The sequence below is a fragment of the Cheilinus undulatus genome, linkage group 16 (genome assembly GCF_018320785.1).
Source record: "Cheilinus undulatus linkage group 16, ASM1832078v1, whole genome shotgun sequence".
Lineage (NCBI taxonomy): Eukaryota > Metazoa > Chordata > Actinopteri > Labriformes > Labridae > Cheilinus > Cheilinus undulatus.
In genome coordinates, this window is record NC_054880.1 from 11,354,939 (window position 1) to 11,375,393 (window position 20,455).

General features: G+C 39.0%; 1 protein-coding gene across 1 annotated transcript in view; it reads left to right on the top strand.

Moving 5' to 3' along the window:
- The first annotated feature begins 5,182 nt into the window (after positions 1 to 5,182).
- The window catches only part of erf (Ets2 repressor factor), a 50,677-nt gene continuing 35,404 nt past the window's right edge, over positions 5,183 to 20,455 (top strand). Inside the window, exon 1 of the mRNA XM_041808745.1 lies at positions 5,183 to 5,859. Within this exon, the coding sequence (XP_041664679.1) occupies positions 5,838 to 5,859 (22 nt within the window). The 5' untranslated portion in view covers positions 5,183 to 5,837. The remainder of the gene's footprint in view (positions 5,860 to 20,455) is intronic.

Consider the following 20,455-nt stretch of genomic DNA (forward strand, 5'->3'; position numbering starts at 1 on the left):
GAGGAGAGAGGAGGGAAGACGACTTAACAAGTACACAAGAACCAGAGCTGAAACAAACCCTGCACAGGCCATTATCACAGGAAGCCATCTGATTGGTCAGAGAAGGAAAACATACTTAACAGTAATTATGATACCAATAATGACTAGTGTGAGCTGTTCAACTGTCTCAGTATGTGACAATAGGGATATTGTAGTGATAGTAGCCCCTACACAATACTGTAAAATACATCACATTACAATACAGAATAGATTAATGCAAGGTCCTTCAGAAGACTCAACTTTAAGAGTGAATATTTTCTTTTCTTCAGTCTGATTAGACTGTCAAAGGCACATTTTTAAATCCCTAACATTCTCACACATGGTGTTTCATATTGAAATAAACACACAGCATTTTTTGGTAATTTGAAATACACTTTCAGAGACATGAATCCTTTTGCCTCTAGCGATCAAAACATTCTTTTAAAAACATCTACATATGACAGACAAATACTTCTTCAATTGTGTTTGTAATGTTGATCTTTTAGTTATAATAAGACTGTTGGAGTATTAAAAACCGATATTGTATATTGGGGAGAACATACCCAAAGTTGGAGTGAGTGACACAGTTTTAACACCTTTAAGAGTCACATGCTAACTCTACGTCACCTGCTAACCCTCTCCTGGAACAGCTGCAGCTTTCAACAGGGCCAGACATGTAGTTTTCACTTGTTTAATACTTTCCTCTTTATTGTGTAGGCAGAAGAAGGTGAGATATACCATGGTGACGTTCATGTTGGTGTCAGTGACGTATTTTGTTCCAGAAGAGTTGAGCTGAGTTAAATAGTGCTGTATTTCTTGTTTTTAAACGGGAGCTGTTTAATAGTTCATCAAACATGTCTTCAGGTGTCGTTCAGGTCAAAATCAGACATGATAAAAAAATAGAGATATACAATATTATCAGCATGATATTAGTATCAGCAGATACAAAGTAAACTGATGTATCAGCAGATATTAACATTTCTGCTGATTAAAAACTTGTTTGTCTCTTTTTATCCTTAAAATATGAAGTGTGTCATACAGATATAAGTTTACTTCTTTGTTCAATCCTGATTTAAAAATTGTTTTCAAAAACTTAAATGTGTTTTCTTGATAACCCTTAAACTAATAAATATGTTTTAAGGACTTAAATTTTTCTCTTTTAATCCTTTAAGTATGAAGCGTGCTTTAAGGACTGACATTTGTGTCTTCTATCATTCTTAAACCATTAAGTGAGTTTTGAGGACTGAAGTTTACTTCTTTGATCACCCTTAAACTGTAAAGTATTTTTTGGACTTCAGTTTGATTCTTTGATAATCCATAAAGTACAAAGTGTGATTTGGATATTTAAGTTGTTTCTTTGTTATCCTTAAAGTATTTAAGTGTCTTTTACTTAAGTTGTTTATTTGTTCATCTTGAAAGTTAAAAGTGTGTTTTAAGGACCTAAGTTAGTTTCTTTAATCTCCCTTAAACTATGAAGTGTGTTTTACAGACATTAGTATGTTTCTTTGATAACCCTTAAAATGTAAAGTGCTTTAAGGACATAATTTTGTTTCTTTTTCCATCTTTGAACTTTAAAGACTGTTTTGAGGGCTTAAGTTTGTATCTTTGTTTATCCTATACCATAAAGTGTTTTAAGGACTTAAGGTTGTTTCTTTAATCTCCCTTAAACCATAAAGTGTGTTTTGAGGTCTTAAGTTTTTTCTTTTTCATCTTTACACTATTAAGTGTGGTGCAAGGACTCAAGTTTGTATTTTTCGATCATCCTTAAACTCTAAAGTGTAATTTAAAAACTTAGGTTTTAGATCTGAACAACATTTTAAGATCCGTATTGATGAAGGTATCAGCTAAACTGAATCTGTAGGTATGTCAGCAAAAATCCAGACTTGCCCTCCCCTAATAAAAAAAAACAGAACTTTGTGTCTCACCTTACTTCTACCAGAACTAGGACCTGGAAAATGAGTCTTTAAAGTTTTTATTTGTTTGTGTATTTTTTTGTTTTTATTTACTTGTTTATATCAACTTAAAGCTAAAACCAGGAGCTAGTTAGCCCAGCTTAGCTTAGCTTAGCTTCACATAAAGACTGCAAATAAGTGGAAATGACAAGCTTGCACAAAGCCAGCTAAAAGATATTCTACAAGCAAAAGAACAGAGAAGGAAAGAGAAATTTGATCCAATTTTGTTTATAAGAGACAGCGACCTTCCAGTTTTCACTGGTCTTCAAGCTAAGCTAAGCTAACTTGTCACTAACTTGTCAAAAATCTTACTCATGACAAGAATATGGAAGCCCTAAGAGGACATGCTTTTTCTGCAACATTTTCCCACTATAGTGAGTATGTAGACTGTTTCTCACAATCTTTACTTGTTTATTTTCTTATCTCTGGATAACAATGCCTCGTTTCTCATGATAAATACGCAATTTTCCACATTTTCTTGGGATAATAAGTATTAACTTATGGGAAATAAGTGTTATAAACCCAAGATAGTAAGAGTTTGGAAAACAACTAAATGTACCTGCCATTAGTGAAAATCAGAGTAAAACCTCTGCACTCTTGGGGCTCAATAGGCATACTCAAGATTTCAAACTGTTTATTTAATGCAACAACTAAAAAGATGTACTAATAAAGAATAACAAAGTTTCAGCTGCACCTGTGGACATGTTGGTAGGAAGAGGGGGACGTCAGAAGAGAGGAGGGCGTTAGGTTGGTGAGGAGGCGAACAGATAGGAGAGACCACATTACAAAACTGAGGAGGATGAAGGACCCACGCAGAGAAGCGGAGTAGGAGTGTGATGTAGGGGGGACATGTTTGGAGGACGCAAACGTGGAGGAGAGGAGCCCACAGAGGAGGAGGAGGAGAATATGTGTGGGACAGCAGAAAGCAGTGGTGATGATGAGATGTTCTCTGTTGTTTTGTTGATATGACTGTGTGTGGTTGTGACAGTGTGACAGTCGTATGAAATACTTCACCCACCCGCTGGCCTTCACTTCCCACACGCTGCCACTCAAAGTAAACGAGGAGAGAAGAGCAGGGACAAAGAGGAGATGGATGGATGGAAGGAGGGAAAAGGTGGGATGGCTGATTAGATGAAGAAAAAAAGGAGTAAAGGGGAGCTACCTTCAGTCCACACACTTGTGCTCTCCACTTCATTTCCCTCCAGCTCAGGCTCTTGAGTAATTACTGCTCCTTTCTTTCTCTCCCTGCTGCCTCCTCAGAGCTGATGTAAGAGCTGAAGGGCCCTTCATTAGAGAGGAAGAGGAGAGTGGGAGAAAAGAGCTGTATGTATGTGAGCATGATGGTGTCGTAATAGTGAATGTAGATTTCAGAGCCACCGTCCATTCCTTTGGGGATAAACACCTGTTGATTGGCCTCTCCATCCTTCCCCGGGTGAAAAAATGGCGGCTGACGGCTCCCTGGCTGCATCGTTGTCGCAGTTTACAGGTAAACACGGCGCCTCTCATCACCCGCGGCAGTTACGGGTCTCCACAGCAACGCCGTGACGCGGCAACCGAGAGCGAGCGGGCGACAAATACAGGAGGCAGCGGCGGAGGCTCCGGGCAGCGGCAACAGCGACTGGTGCTCATCAAAGATCTTCTATCACAACAATGAGCCACTCGGGAAAACAAATAAGACATATAAACGCAAAAGGGGAAAGTTTCTTTTGACCTGTTGTGTGTCTTCATAAGAAAACATTAGTAAATCATTAAAATTACTTTATTTATTTTTCATATCATAGACGGATGTTTACAAAGTGCCTTAAATGACAAAGCAAAGGCTAGAAGTGTGGAAATGAATAAAATAAAGTGCATTGCCTATCAATAGAAAGGCAAAACACTACTGTTATTCAAAAAAATCCTTGAATATGAAACAATTTTATTGCACATTCTTTCTTATTAGACATGTGCCAAAGAGGGTAAACATTCTGTCCATTTAGAGGACACTAAGGAGGCAATTCATCAGACAGACATTAATTTTAACAAAATAAATAAAAGTGAATGCAGGATGTCAACTGGACAAACTGATTTTGTCATTACAGCAGCATCATAGTTTTTCAAGTGTTTTTTCATAGAAAGGAAATGCATACTGATGAAGAATATGCACTGTGCATCCATTAGGAACACTTAAGTGAACTCTAACTCAGTTGGTAACTTCACATATAGGGCAAATGTGAATTTCACATCGAAAAAAAAAAAAAAGAAATCCACCAGAAACATGAGCAAAAGAACCCCAGCAAAGATCACTGCATAACAGGAAACATCCAAGCACAACTACACGCACATAAAACACATCTGAACACCCCCCATTTTGGGATGTGTCGTAGAATCTCACTAAATGCTGCTGTGTAGTCTGCAGACGTGGGAAAGTAGAAGAGTATTGTGCTCGAATAGACATACAGCTACTCTGGTTAAGGCTTACTTAAGTGGAAGTGAAAGTACTGATTTCAATTCATATTATTAGTTGTTTCCCTTGTTAATGGAAATATGACACGATTGAAACATCAGGGCTTATAAAAAATAATGGCATATGTAACAGGTGGTTGAATCAAATAGGCAGTTTCTGATGAAAACAACTAATATGAATCTAATATACAACTCAAAGAGTTTAAAAAAACCCTCAAACCTGCCAAGAAAGGGCAATTTTAATGTGAACAAAAAATGCAATTGATGATCATAAAGTACTATGACATTTGATGGGAATAAAGTTATGTTAGTTTCATTATATAAATTAAATCTAAATAAACCCCCTGGTTCTCATGTATCGCTTTTCACATGTTGTAAAAGGTGTGTTTATCATGCTTAATTTACACCCTCTGTTTATTTTGTATGGTCTATAATCCAGGATCAGTGAACCAACATGTTAATGTGTATGTATTCCACTCTCCTTGCTTAAATTAAAGCTTTTTGACTTTTTTTGAATGATTGAAACATTATACTAACAGTATACTTTTATGATTGTGAAGATTAAGTCCTTGCATCTTTAGTTAATGCTGTATTTTGGTTTGGGTTTTAGCTCCAGTAACTTTTATTTTCCCTAAAGCTCATGGTTGAACAGCAAATAACAGCAAGCTCCTGAAAACATAGACGATCTTTGGCAACAAGTGGGCGTTCAGTTCCTCTCCCCCTCCCTCCCTCCGTGGGTCAGCGTGGGCGGCCCCGTGTGGCAGGAGGAGAGCGAAACACGACACCCCGACAGAGGAAGGGGGGGTTGAGAGAACACGAAGTGAGTGAGTGAGTGGAAAAAGAAAAAGTCCGTGCCGGAGAAAGAGAGGCGCAGAGAAAGAGCAGAAAGAGTTCGCTTTGAGCTTTTTTGTTCCTGACACAGGCTCCAATGTGGGTGAGGATGATGATGTGGAGGAAGAGTCGACCACGCGACAACGTTACAACAAGCGGGATGAAGATTTAGTCGTTGCATTCCGTTGCTCCAGCACCGACAAACGGCAGCACGATTCCTCCAAACTTCGACCTGCGCCATTCAGACCCGGGCGACTGGATTTCCCCCCAGAGACTCCGGACAACTTTTTTCTCATCACAGCCCCCGTACTTTCAAACTAAAACTTAGGTTTCAAACTTTTCCACCGCGCGCTAGTGAGCCGAGTTAAAACACTGGCGCTTATGCAAAGTTAGCGGATGTTTTTTGAACTTTTGAGCCGCCCGGGGAGGCTCTTTCTAAGAAGCCACTTGTGAGAACAACACCGGAGGAAAGAGTGGGGTGTCACTGCTAACTTCGCTAGCTAACTTTGCTAACGGCTGGCTAACTAGAGTCTAAAGTTACAAGCCGACGGAGAAAGTGTCTGAAGCAGCCCTCAGAAGACGACAACGAAGATGAAAACCCCGGGGGACTCGGGTGAGTTAACAGCCACATTTATTCATTTTATTTTTAACAATTATTTTAGACTCTGTGTCCGCTGTACTTCTTCAAATGAAAACAACAGCAGCATACGAGCTTTGGAGGCTAGCTGGTTAGCACGCTAACAAACTCTCTGCTCCAGGGGAAAGTGTGACAAAATTATGGCGCTAGGTTTGGGTGGATCCACCCGAGCCTCTTGTTATTGTTTCGGTTAACAAAAAAAGAGAGTCAAATTCACGATGAGTACTTTTATTCCAGTTAAAACCACAATTGAAACAATAAAGCGCACGTTTTAGCGTATTTCCATTAAGTTGAACGTGCAACGGCTGTCCGAGGCGAATACGTTGACCGATTTACAGTGAGGGCACAGGAGTTAGCATAATTTCCCGGATCAGTAGTTAAAAGAGCCGGGGTCAGGGCCAAAGAGCATTGACCCTACAATAGCTTTGTGTTACAGATTTAGTGGATGCGTTAGACTTAAATTGCGCGGAACAAATGCGTAAAACACACCAAATGTAAGAACCAGAAAATACATGTGTTATGGTTGAAAAAGTGACTGTTAACCAGAGACTCTCAGCCGAATGAGGCTGTATGTGTCGATTAACAACAGATGCTGAAGACGAAAAGTGACTTAATCAGTGTCTCGTTTATTCGTACTTTATCATCTTATAAGCTACTACAGACATGATATTTAATAGATTAATTAGGACATTTGACTCCTCAATATCGTTTGAAACCACGGCAACAATATATGATATAGTTAAAAGTCGCCAGCTAACATGCTCACCCCCGAAATCATAACACTTAGACGCATCATGTGCATCCACAAAGTTTCCCACTTGAACGTCAAAACAAAGGCAGGTATAATCATGTATGTGGATTGTGTAAATTCAGTTCAATTTTAAATTTACCCAGCTGTTTGCAGAGTATATCTTAATGAGTGCCATAGCAAAGTGCATGATTTATGACCTTATTGGTGATGTTTGCAGCTCCATTATTTCAAGCTGCAGATCACTTCCAGCCATCAGCACACCACAGTCTGCAGTGATAGATACTAACACAACCACATGATTGGATTGGGAACCCAGCTACCATTACAATTGATAAGTTTGGGGTTGTAGGGGAGGTTAACCGAGATAACATGCCAGATACTATGTTGTGTTGAACTCTAAAAATAAACAAGGAAACATAGCTTGTGTCATTGTTTACACCGTTCAGCATTTTCTTTGCTTCCTGCAAGAGACTTTGCAAAACACTGTTTCACCTTTGACACCATGGGTATAATTAACAGCTTTACCAAAGCTGCTTCAGGAATTTAAACAGATTTCAACTCAAACTTCTGTGGTGCAACTATCTCAAATTCCACTCATTTTTCAAACACGTTTATGGTCATTGAAATGAGTATGATTTCCCTTCGGTAATTTCTCCTCCATTGTGCATTTTAGATTGCTCTTAAATTCAGTTTAGTCAGAAGTCTTGCATGGTAATCTTGGGCAGACAAAGATCCAGTACACATAATGGATGTTTAAGAGGGGAAAGCTGCACCACAACACAACATTATAATTAGAGATATGAGTTTCTGAGTCTCTGCACTACCTCAGATGACTTTTTTTATATCACAAAACAATTATGAGGAAACTTAAACTCAAACAACCTAAGTCTAAAAAAATGTCAGTGTACCAACAATAAAACAACTTACTCTAGATCAGGATCTTTGTGTTAGTGTTGATAAAATTCAGTGAAACTCTTCAAATCAAAGTTTATACTCATAAGAAACCATTTAATTTGGGTTGTTTCATGCATTAGACCTGAACAAATATAATTTTAGAATATTCGTAACATGCAGAAGCAGCCATTTCTTATTTGGAGCATCAGTCTGCCTAGCATGTCATTGTGGTCTATTTCAGATGTCTGAACATTGTATTCTCTCCTAATGACTTCCATTATCCACAGGCTCAGATTAGCAAGGTTATGCTGCACACTTCCTTTCAGTTTTAAAAGTAGAAAGTCTTGTTTTAGCCGCACAGTGGAGGAAGGCTCCTTTGGTTCTGCCGTTAGCCTCATAAACAGCATAAAGAAGACCAGACTTTTATTGGTGTGTCTGCTTGGCTTTTTTAATGACAGATAATTTGGTTTTTAGGTTTTCAGTAGTTCCTTTTTCCCTGCATTTACTGGGTGATTCAGGCCAACTTCCCATGTTGTTTCTTTGCTCTGGTGAGTCACTAGTCTAAATGGAGATATGTAGCTTTTACACTGACATCAGTATGACGCATTTTATTAAACCTGAAAGGAGCTTTTTGTATTGAAAGCCAAACGGCTTAGGGAATTAAAGGCATCAATAAAGGATATCAAACCATCTTAGTCAATAATGACAATTATTTTTGAAAACTGCAGACAGCCTATGTCGCAGCAGACATGGTAACAACAGCTAGTTGGTCTGATGCTGAAGTTTGTGTAAATGGCCATTCAGCTGGAGAAAGAGTGGATGTGTTCTGTAAAGGGTAAAATGAGCGTGGAACCAAGGTGGATGAGTTCAAGAATTGAAATGAAATCATCAATCTCCAAAATAAGTGGAAATTGATTACAAAAATGATTATTCGGCTACAGTCAAATGGTAGCCTCTGGCACCTCTGCTAGCAAGCCTCTCAGTGCATTTACATTCAGTTATATAAAGTCCCTTTTGTGTTAGTTGAAATGGACTTTGCAATGCATGTTATCATGTTAGTCCAACCTAAAAGTAACTTTTCTTCAGGTCGGACATATAGACCTAGACATTGCAGTGGGGGCTTAATTTTCTCTTGCATGCACGCACCACAATCAGACCCACACTGGCTGATGTGTTATGCACATGCCCTCCTGCTTCTGGAGCAGTTGTTGACCCAAAGGTTTCCAGCATGTATATGCGTGGCATAGCAGAGGTTGAATTGTGATTTATATCCATGCAAAGAAGTCTCTGTAACCCATCATGGTTGCTTAAGTTGTTGTCTAGTTGGAGTAAATTATTGTTGTACATATTCCCACAGCACACCTAGATTTGCCTCAAGGCACAGTATTTGGAAGAGTCACTTCCCTGGGAGGGTAGCAAGTGTCACATTTATACCAAAAGTAACATGTATAATGCATACCAGAAGAAGGTCCATTAGTAACTAGAGATCTGTAGCTTGTCTAGAGGCAAAAAACATCCTGGGGTCAATCTGATAAATCTTGGGGAAGATCTTCCAGAAGTCAGGGCAGTAAATCAACCAAAAAAGGCAAAATTTTGACATTTTCCCTTATAATCTCACTTCCTGTACATTTTAGAGGATGGTCCCAAGAGGATTTTTAGTTTGTCTAGTCATGATACATATAGATTCCAATTTTCATTTGTGTAGCTCAAACCTGTGGGAGGGGCTTCAAATTTGTAGCATCAGGGGGCACTGTGTTTGTAATTTATAATGTTTTGTAGTGACTGATGAGTTTAGCGAAAATGTAAGACTTTCTTTAGGTAGTTTAAGACCCCCAAAACAAGCTGCTATGTATCGAAATGATAATAATAATTCGAGCACTTCCAGTAGGGTCCTCGCACAGTGGTTGGTGCTCGGGCCCTAACTGGCTGAAAGGGTGCATATCACCACCTATTGTAATGGACATGGACATCCTTATACCAGTTTTAATTAGTACGATTGCTTGCATTTGTGTAGAGGACCACAAAAAAAGACCAAAAAATCAGTCAGGTACTATGCTGGCAGCAGTGACCCGACTGATTCATATTTAGCAACCTATTTCAACAATTTTCAGCTAGGTTCATATCTTTAAATGGTATCTAGAAAACTTAAGCACATGCTTGTTTTATTTCTTCTGAAATGGCTGCAAAGTTAAACATCATGGCATTGTAAATATCCATATTAATCAATGCAGAAAAACGACTCTTTAATATTTTAGTGATATTCCTTAGCCTTAAGGGCTGCTCTGTCACCATAAGAACTTGTTGGATCTCCCTGATCAGTATCCCAACAACATTATGCGTGAAGCAACACTGACCCTTTGTCTGTCCTCTTTGTATTTTTCCTCTGTGTTGGAGCCAGTTGACAACTTTATGTATATATGGGTCAACCTCCACTCTCTTCCTATCAGGAAGTCAGCAGTCTGGCCCCACCAGCTCCAATTTTCCACTTGTGTTACTCCTTATATCAACACAGAGCCACACGTGAGACGTCACAGCTGTAGACGGCCCAGGCACGCTTTATGCGTTTGTGTGGAGTGAAAGGAGCCATACATGAGCAATTAGTTGGTGTTAAGTCTGGTGAGGCCTGTGCTGCTGTTTATGACTGTGTGTATTTATGTGTTTGTGAGTGTAAATGTGTGTGAGTGTGGTTCAAACCTGTCTGAGCGTGTTCCCCCATATGTCTGTCAGTGTGCGGCTCTACCTGACATTGATGTGGTCACAACAAAGTGAGAGTCTGACTTTTACTGGAGAACAAATTGTCCTTGAGGAAGACCATTTGGTTGTGGGCAGTTGATTCAGTTTGTGGTAATTACAAGAAGAACAGCTAGACGTTTACTTTATGCAGATACAAATAGCTCTAATAACTTTAGCTCACTTTGTTAAAATATATAACGCAGCGAGTTTCCCTGTGGGAAGGGCTCTGTTTTGATAGTGTCTCACGATTATACTGAATTATGTGCGTGGCACCAGCAGGAGAAGAGACGACACAATTACACTAGTTGAGGCCAAGCTGTTTGTCTCAGGGAACATTTGAGAAGAGGTGATGGTGATGTGGTTGTGCTGTCTCTGTTTTTCTGGGACACACTGTCTGTCTCCTCTCTGGTGTAGTGTACCGTGGTGTCATGTACTGCTTATGTCCCAAAACATTAGATAAGAGAGGATGCAACCAACTGTTTTCCTTGTTTATTTGCATGTTCATAGTTGTTCAGTGATTCCTTCAGTCCTACTAAAGTCAAACCTGAAAAATGCTTTTTAGCAGTTACTGGAAGTCAATAACAGCTCTTCACAATGCGTCTTTTGTCAGTCTAAGCCTGGACATATACTTGAAACTAACTGTGTATATATGCATTATAGCTGCCAGGGTCCCCTGCATCTGTCTGATGTGTTGGCAGTGATTGTCCTCAAAAATGAACACAACACAGGCACAAGTTGCAGTATTGAGTTAATCTGAAAGCCAAACCCAAAATTATTCAGATCTAAACAATGTGTTATCACAAATGTGCCTGTCTAAGAAGCTGTTGACGGAAACAATCTGTTGTATGAGTCAAACATGTAAAAATAATGAAATAAGATCAGTGTTGCAGTTCAACAAGTGGCCCTGCAAGCTGATGACTTTCAGTCAGGTGTGTAAGTGGCTGTTTTGTAGTAGTTCTTCCATGAAACCTGATGAGGATCATTTGAAAAATAATGAAAAACAAAACAAGTGACATTTGTGTGGATTTCTGTTTTCAGCAGTTGCTGTAACACATCTATGAACACTGCCAGCTGAAAGTCACCAGTTAAAATGGTCACTAATTAAACTGACACATGGAGATAACTACGTTCATATATGGAGGGAAATGTTACAGAAATAGAAACCAGGTGGTGTTTCTTGGGCACCGATCATCAGCCCGAGGTGATCAGATCTCCCTATTGATTATTGATTTTACTATAAAGTGATTACAGATCTTTGAATTGTCATTATAAAAACCTTTGCACGTGTCTGCATGTTTTTAGGTTACATCTCATTCATCAGGTAGTGATATACTGCCTCAGCTCTTTGATGTGCCCTCTAGAGGTTTTCTCCAGTAACAGGCGTTGCATGTAAACAAGTATATAAGAACGCAAATGACGCAGGCTGGATGCAACTGCACGGTGAAACTGCAAGTACATCTCTGACCAAATGATCAAGAACCTGAACACTTTATATGAACTTCCACAAGGGATTAAGTTAAGCTACAAATCCTTTCAGTAAAGAAGTTAGAAAATGCTTGATTAAAAAATGAATGGAGCAATTAATTACACAGAAAGAAAACAATGGAGCTGAAGGGATTATTAGCTTAGGTTTAGACCCAAATCCAAATTTGATTCAAACATTCTTCTTGGATAAAATTTCTGATTAAGCTTTTTTTTTTTTTTTTAATAATAAGAATTTTGGCTTCATGGCAGTGAAGTAGGAGGGCTGCAGTCAATGAAAAGGTATTTTGGAACATCAACTCAGACCTTGGGAATCAGTGATTAGCATTTCTGATATTTTACAGAAACACAAATTGATAACTGATATTAATCAGCAAAGCAGACATGAGGCCACAGGCATATTGGAAATGCATTTTCCCATGCTTTGAATGTACCACATTGACCAATTAGTTTTATAAATTTTATATATTTATCCTTATTTGAAAGGAATACCCCAATTAGGATACAAAATTTTTTCGTCTACAACATCCCGTTGAAGTCAGAAACGTGAAAAACTTGAAAAGAAATGTAACAGTCTAATATGTAACATGGAGTTGTAAATGAATTTAGTATTTTTGCACAGTTTTCTATTTCCAAAAGCACACATTATTAGTTAGTTCATGTGTGGATCTGTAGTTTTTTTCTGTCAGTAGGACCAGGCAGTCTGAGTAAGATGAGGCCACTAACATGAAATCACAGGCTAGGTTCAGGTCTCTCCCATAGGTACCATAAATCACAGCAGAATCTGTTAAGGAGGAAAATGCCATATCCAAAACCCCCTAAATGCCAATGTTCCTTGCAGGAAATACCTTTTCCCTGGTTTTCCTGTCATTATGTGGTTAGTGTGAGTGATCAGGTCAGTGCAAAGGTTGACCTGATCACATTCCTGATTGCTCCTGAGCTGAGTCCGGGCACGCAGACCCTGGAAAAAGCTCAGCCGAGTGACGTCAGCATTTCTCTGGTGTGTTGTCGAGTGGCGGCTCAGGTCAGAGCTGCTGTGATCGTCTCTCGATGTTACGGCAGGCTTCTCTTCCTGGAAGTGTGTGTGTACAGTGGCTCTGGTGACCCATACAAAGCCGAGAGAATAGACAACAGGTTTGCACGAGCTGGGACATGCTGGCCAAACAAACACAGGGGCCTCTTGCACAGGAAAGTCTGACAATCAGTATACAAGTTGTGTGTTCATAGTCTGCAGTTTTATAGATTTAAAAACACAGAAGATTATTTTTTTGTAAAGAAAAAGGTGTTATTATAACCACTTATGCTTCAAAAGGTAGATCCAATTTGGTGTTTTTCCAGAATTTTGTGATTGTAGGTTTCACGGATGTTGAGTTTGAACTTCTAATTTTGGAATTATTCTCACAAGTTAAGGCAAGCGTAAGGTGACATGATGTGTTTAGCAGATTAAATGGCTCAGGCTTCACACCAGCTCCATTTTTAGGCTGTTTGGGTTTTTTCCTGCATTTGGATTCTTCTGTCTCTATGAAATGATACATTGAATAGGCTAATTTTGACTTTATAGAAGTTGTCTTATTTAACTAAATTTTAAAAATGAAACATGAAGTACAGTCAGCATTTTGTGTCTTAAAAACAATGAGTACTTGTGCATATTTTCCAAATTTATCTCAGAAGTCATCGCAGAGGCTTTTATATCTCAATTCTCTGCCTACAATCACAATTATGCATGCTCTGGGGCAGTGTGAACATTGACTGTTTTAAAATACATTTCTACACATCTTCCTGCCTCATCTACTCATACTGCAATTAGTGATCTCCCACACTTCCCATGATGGTTGTTAACAAAACCCACAGACTGCTTCAACTTGTAAACTTCAGCTGTGGGCGTTGCACGCAGGTGGAAAAGCAATAACGATAAAGAAACTGTTTTCTAGTAGAGAAAAACGTGATCCACCCTTTACAAAATTCACACTTGCTGTGTTAGGTCTCTTGAGGGTACTGTGAGGGAAGTATCTCTTCCCTTTTTATGATAAATTTATCTTATGATTGTTGTCCTAGATTTGACCCTGAAGTGAAGCGAAAACATAACGTTTATGATGATATTGTAGGTAGCCGAACCATTTTATGAGGGGCTTATTGTCCACTTTCTGCAGGTTATTCACTGGAAGGGCAAAAGAAGGGCACACATCCAAATGTGTTTGTGGGTTTTTTGAGTGTGTTAGATTGGCAGGGTATAATTAAATAAATTATAATACCAGTGTTGAAATGTTAGAGTAACAAAGACAGAGTTAATTTGACACCTTTTTTGCTTTAAATTAATACCGTTTCTGTGAATGGGAGCTCGTAATTGAATAAAAAGCCACTTGCACCACTTATATCTCCTGGAAATTATTTGTAAAAATAGACGTTGATATCAAGTGTAATTACATCAAGTTTTAAGAGCTAATACTCAAGAGTTTTAGGCTAAACATATTTTTTCAGTTTAAATAGGGGATTTCATCTCTGCCTGTACACGTTGAAGCTGGTGTAAAAACTTATGAAGCCTCTTTTCCTAGTATTAGCTTTCTTTGTCATTTCCTTTGTTGAACTTGCAACTCCTTAGAAGCCTTAATGAAGTGTTGGAAACTTCTGATCTATACTCTGTCATTTGTTTAAGTCTGCATGTTTAATGTCTTAGTCAGTCCTCATGATCTCTGTGTCTCTCTAAGTGTTGATGATTGACTGAATCTGTGCTGGCTCTGTGACAGTCAGCCCCCAGTGGGCACATGAAAGGACAGAGCAGGTCAAGTGGAACCAAAGACTCGCTCCACTGAGCAGATAAGGAAGGCGTCTGCAGCATGGCAGATATCTCTGTCACACCTGACAGGATACTGAGTTTCCTGCACCAGTGTTGTCCAATCACACATTTAAATCTCTTTTGCATGAACCTGCCATCTAAAAAGTCTTTACAACTTGAGGCTATGCAAAAATTACATAACTTGCCCACCAACACTATTGTTGTTTTGATACAGTCTACAAATGTGTCTCCTTCATGCTGTGGGAGTGTTGCAGCACAGAGTGGCATGAGTCAGATTGCACTTATAAACCGGCACGATTTAGCAGACTTGAATCAAAGATGATGGCTAAGAATGTGAAGTTAAAGCTCTACAAATAAGTTAAAAAGTTAATGCTGCAGCATTTGGAAAAACCCAACACCAAAGTATACTTTTGCGTATTATATGTCGCAAGAAGAAAAGAAACAAGAAATACCTGCTGATACCCACAATGGACTATTTCATAAATATGAAGTCATACAATTCAGAAAGGTTATTAATATGATGGTCTTTTAAGTCTTGTACCAGAATTGATTGAGCATAAGCCATGTGTAAAGACTGGAAGAGCGAGACAAAGATTGCTAATTAACAACTTTATAAATCCAATGTCTGCTATTGTTTCCAGTTATTGTGTGTTAAAGAGTAAGATATACCATACTTAAACTTTAAAGGAAATAAAAATGCTGCAATGCAAGCAACAAACTAACATTATCAGAACTGATGTTTTTCCAGGTTTAAAACCAACTACATCCATGTCTTCACTCAGCAGCGCAGGGGAGGAAAGAAAGCAAGACATTTTTAGACAGATGCCTGCAGACCATCTTACTTGCAGATGCACATCTGTGCCATTTTCGTAACAGTGTTGACAATGTTTTTGTGCAACTGAAGTAGTGTGCGGGCTTGTGGGGGTTTTTTTCATTATGATTTAAAACAAGAGATTATCCAATGTAGGGTGCAGACAAATTCAATCTTTGTTGTTGTAGTGTGAAACAGGTACTGATATGACTTTTCCTGTGTATAGGACTGTTACAAAGAGATATCATGAACCCTACAAACAGATTGATCAGAAGGTTGATAAGATGTGCATACAGATTTTGAGGGAGCATATTCTACAGTCCATCACAACAGAAATAATATATCCTGCAGTTGATCTTGAACCATTTGCCCACCACATTGTTAGGTTTAACAGGCTCTTTACTGAAGCTTTTTAAGCCTTTTGTCTATTTGTAATAGAAAAATGCAGACAGACAGTGTTTACCCTTGGACCTCTTGTGGAGATCCTTGAATCAAACCAAGGCTGAGAGAGACAGGAGGTGTAGAGGCAGGTTTGTCCTTTGTCTGATGCTGTTTTGGCTGGACTCATCTGAACTAAAAGAGGTGTGGAGTGCTGGTCTTTGTGTGTTATGGCTATCATCTGTGGTTCGTGGAGTCTCTGACGAGGGGCTCTGTGGTTGGTTTGGCTTCGTTTTTGGGCTGAAATATTGAGCAGCATGTGAGCCGGCCTCTCTGCAAAAAGGATGAGGGGACGGACAAGGTGTGGTCCTGTATTACTAATGCATGTGCTAGTTTTAAAGTAGCTACAAGCAAGTTACAGTCAGAGCAAAAATAGCCCATTGCCATATGTTTTTGAGGACTTTGTTTAAGCTATGAGGAGTGGTTGAAAGTTGCCTGCCAGGTTATGTTCCAGCAATTAGCAAGACCTACAGTAGGTGGTAAAGTCAATGTTGTAATGTCTTATACAATGAAAAGGGATCATTGACACACTCTAAATTTCAACTCTGGCATTTATTGGCAATGTATTACTACCAGTGGAAAGTCTTCACTGAGAAGGAAAGTTTAGTTGATGTAGAAACCAATTGTAAAATTTAAAAAATTGCACTTTTTCAGAAGGGACCACCTCCGAGCCACTGAGGGGAAACTCTGCCAACAGGTCGCAGATGGGGAAAAGCACAGTCTGTTTTTGTGCTTGTTTTAAGAAGGTTTATCCAGCCCAAACTTTCATACACTTGTTGGCGCAGCACCTGCATATTTAGCCCACACTGCTTTATAGAAATGGTGAGCTTTTTCTTTCACATAAAAAAGAGCCTTATGAGTAAAGCATATTTGACTCTGAACCCTTGGCTTTAAAACATTAATCAGTGTAAATGTGTGAATGTTTCTAAGTTCTCTGAGGTGCTTTCTGTTTTTAAATGATACTATGTTGGCCAAATATTTTTGTCCTCTGCATGCGCACTCAGTGTTTATATTTAGTGGCTCTGTAATCAGGGTTAATGATTGAAAAGGGCTGATAACGACATTGAGATTCCTTCTGGATATTCTTGATTTCTTGGAAATAGACATGTAGTTAAAAAGGGCAGTGGAAGGAATTCCAGTAACAAAATATTGTAAATGCACGACAAAAAGACTCAAGTATCAAACTGGCTGCAGGCCACAGGTTGAAAGAAAGATCCCTACTTGTGTAAACGTCCTTGTATCCAGAGTTACTGAATTCAATGCCAGGACACATTTCAGCTGCCTCTGAAAGGCATATTTCTGATGTTATGAAAAGGACAGTTTCTTCTAGATGATTTTCAGTGATGTTTATTCACATTTGAACAAATTTGATCATTTTTTTCCACACTAACCTCCCTTGAACACTTACTTGTCAAGTAGCTGCTGCAGACTGTTAAACGGGCAACATGTGTATGATACAGCTCTGATCAAATCTTTCACTTCAACATGCTAAGTTCCTAATAGCAGTGTTTAAATACCTTGGATTAAAAAAGTAATGTAATGATGGCTTACGTCATGCTTTGTCTGAATGATGTCAGACAGCTGGGGTGCCTGGTGGTTGCAGACTTCGCTGTCAGTTTTCGTCTTGGGTCTCCAGAGTCATTAAATTAGACTTGTTCAGATCTGTGGAGGGGAAAGACAGAGAAGAAGATGGATTCACAGAGAGTCACCCGTCTGCTGGGAACTGTGGTTTTTATCTCTCACTTTACGGCTGTCACGACTTGTGCTGGGACTCTGTGGTTATCTGTGTGTGGTGTGTTTATGTCTGATGTGACTGCATGAGAGAGAGTTTCAAACCTAAAATATATGAAGTTTGTGTTGGCTAAACACTTACTACCTCAAAACTTTTTTTCACACCCAAAATCACACAAGGGCAAATGGGCAACACACACGCCTCAGCCTGTTAACACACCCCTCTAAGACAATCACAAGCCCCTAAAAGACAAGCACAGTGCTCATTGTCTTCTCTCCATCTTCCTGGTTGTTCGCCATGCTGCTCGTCATTAGTCACCTTTCAACTTTGGTGATATATTAGGAACACAGGATAAATTTATCTAGTTACTGTTGAGAGCTCTGTGTCCTGTAGCCTCTATGGCTTAGGTGCATTATGTGACTTCCAAGAGATGTAAGATTAAAATGCCTGATGTTACCCCTCCCAAGGGTCTTACAAAAAATCTGAACATAGGGGACACAACTTTGATCTACTCATAAGATGCACCATGCCTTCTCTCGGATTCTCTTGTCATTTTAAACATCAAATCCTGTTCACAGTCATACAACCAGCAACAGTCGTCTGGTGGCTATGATGTGAAGATGTTAGGAACTGAACAGGCTCTGGTATGATGACAGTCCTTTTCGAGAAGCTGGTTGTAGGTAACACTGTTTTTGTTGGTGGCAATGAGCCACAACCAGCAATAACAGACAAACATGGTACCTCAAATCTTAAATACATATTTTGTCCTTTCTTAACATGCCAAATTTATTATCTTATTCCCAGCAGCTTTGAACGTTAGGCATGTGGACCAAAATTCTCCCCACAAAGTCATTATTTAATTTCAAAACTTAACAGAAGGCAGTGTTCTTCTTTCATGTTAAAGGAAAGTATGGTTCAGGCTGGTCTTGTTTCAAAGGAAAGTCATAAATTACATCAGTGATAAGAATGGCACTGTTAGATCAGGTCAGTGCTGTCAGTCGACCATAAAATTAAGTTAACTGTTTCCACCCTTCTGTTCTTCTTCAGCACAGTTTCAGGTAAAGTTTCTCCATGATGACAAACATAAAGCTAAAAATCTTGGCAGATTAAATTTCTAAGCTTGGTTGATATAAAAATGATTGTGCTTCTTGGAACAAATGATCAAGAGGAGAAAGAATGCTGAATCGTTGACCAAGAATATTACTTTACATGTTGGATTTATTAATTTGAAAAGTTGCCCTTGTTCAGATTTGTGACCTATTTTCTGTCCCTGCTGTTTTTAACCCAGCAGCAGTGATAAATAAGGTGGTCTCTGTTTTATTGAGATGTGAAAGTTGGTTAGTCCCTCAGACACTCGCTCACTCATCTCGCCCACTCACAGCATGCACACTTTATTAGGGGACCTGGACCCCCCACATGCCCTGAAAGTGGGTGACGTCTGTCTTGCATTAGGACACACACACCCACACACACTCACACTCATTGACACACTCTTTTAATTTTCTCACTACAGCAAGCGAGCATGGCTTGCTCATTTGGGCTGCCATCTCCCTGTGGTGACGCCGTCGTGCCTCTGTCTTTAATGTTTTAACACAGGCAGCGAGCCGCTCAGTCTACAGACTCAAAGATCCAGCTTTAATGCAATTCACTGAAGAATTAAGCCTGTGGTGGCTCTGCCAATGAGGAAAAGCTGACTAACACACCCAGACATCACACATGTAGAAAGTCCCTCACTGGCTGTTTTACATTTTAAGAAATTCATGGACACGCTCACCCACAGCGAATTACCGTCACTGGGATTCTGCCATAAGCTACAAGTGTTAGTGCAACAATGTCATTAGCCAACACTGAAGAGTGACAGCTTTACTAAGAAGCACAGAGCTCACAGTGTTCTGCTTGGAATAACAAGAATTCATGTTCATGTTAAGAGGCAAATGACTTAATTCCTTTCACTGAACTTCAGTACATGCATACAGATTGAGGAGATGAGGGTTAGGTCGTAAAAGCATCCACATCCATCCCTGGTGCGAAGACCTTGCAGATCTTTTCAAGATTGTTGAGGCCTAAAATACCAGATATTCTCACTGCTTCAACCATTTCAACATATTTTATTTATTTATCGACATAAGATCACCTTTCTTGATCAATATACTCATTGACAGTATTGATGTTTCTCTCGGGTTTGGTGTAGAAAAATATCAGAGATTTAGATTTTAAGACATTGCATGCTTTGAAACATTGTGGCAGAATCAGTGTTTTGCAGTCAGTTATTTCAAAAAAAATCTCAGAAGCGCGTAAACTTGTAAAAGTAGATGTAAATTTTGTGTTCAAAAGAGCCCTAACTAGAAAAAAGACTCAAGATTATAATTATTCTTATAAAGATCAATGAAAAATGTCAGTTAAAGAGAGCTGAGAGAAAAAAGTGTAAGTGCAATGAGTTAAATCCATTTCAGGAGTTGATTATTTTATGCCGTTGATACTGCTTTTTTACTTTAAACTGAATAACTAATTAGATAATTTTAGGCATATCATCAAAACATAAAGTAATGTCCAATCCATAAAGGGAGCTTGCCTCAACTGCTATAGACTCAATGTCCCTTGTGCACAGGTGGATCAAGAGGATTATACAAAGTTAATAATTTCCACACTTGAATATACTCACACACATGCCCGTTGTAAATAAATGGACTCTTAAACTGTGTTTTTGGGACGATTTAAATCAAACTCATTTAATTTGAGAACATTTCCATTTTAACCCCCTTTTATAATATTAGGTATGCAGAATCAACTGAAGTAGTCAGTTGAAGGATTTTTCCTTAGACGTGTTTTTGGATGTGATTTAAGAGGGGAAAATAAAGCTCTTGTTCTATAAGAATGGATCTTTGTCTAGTGTAAGCATATTTTTGGAAGCATAATGTTGCTCATCTTATGCTGATT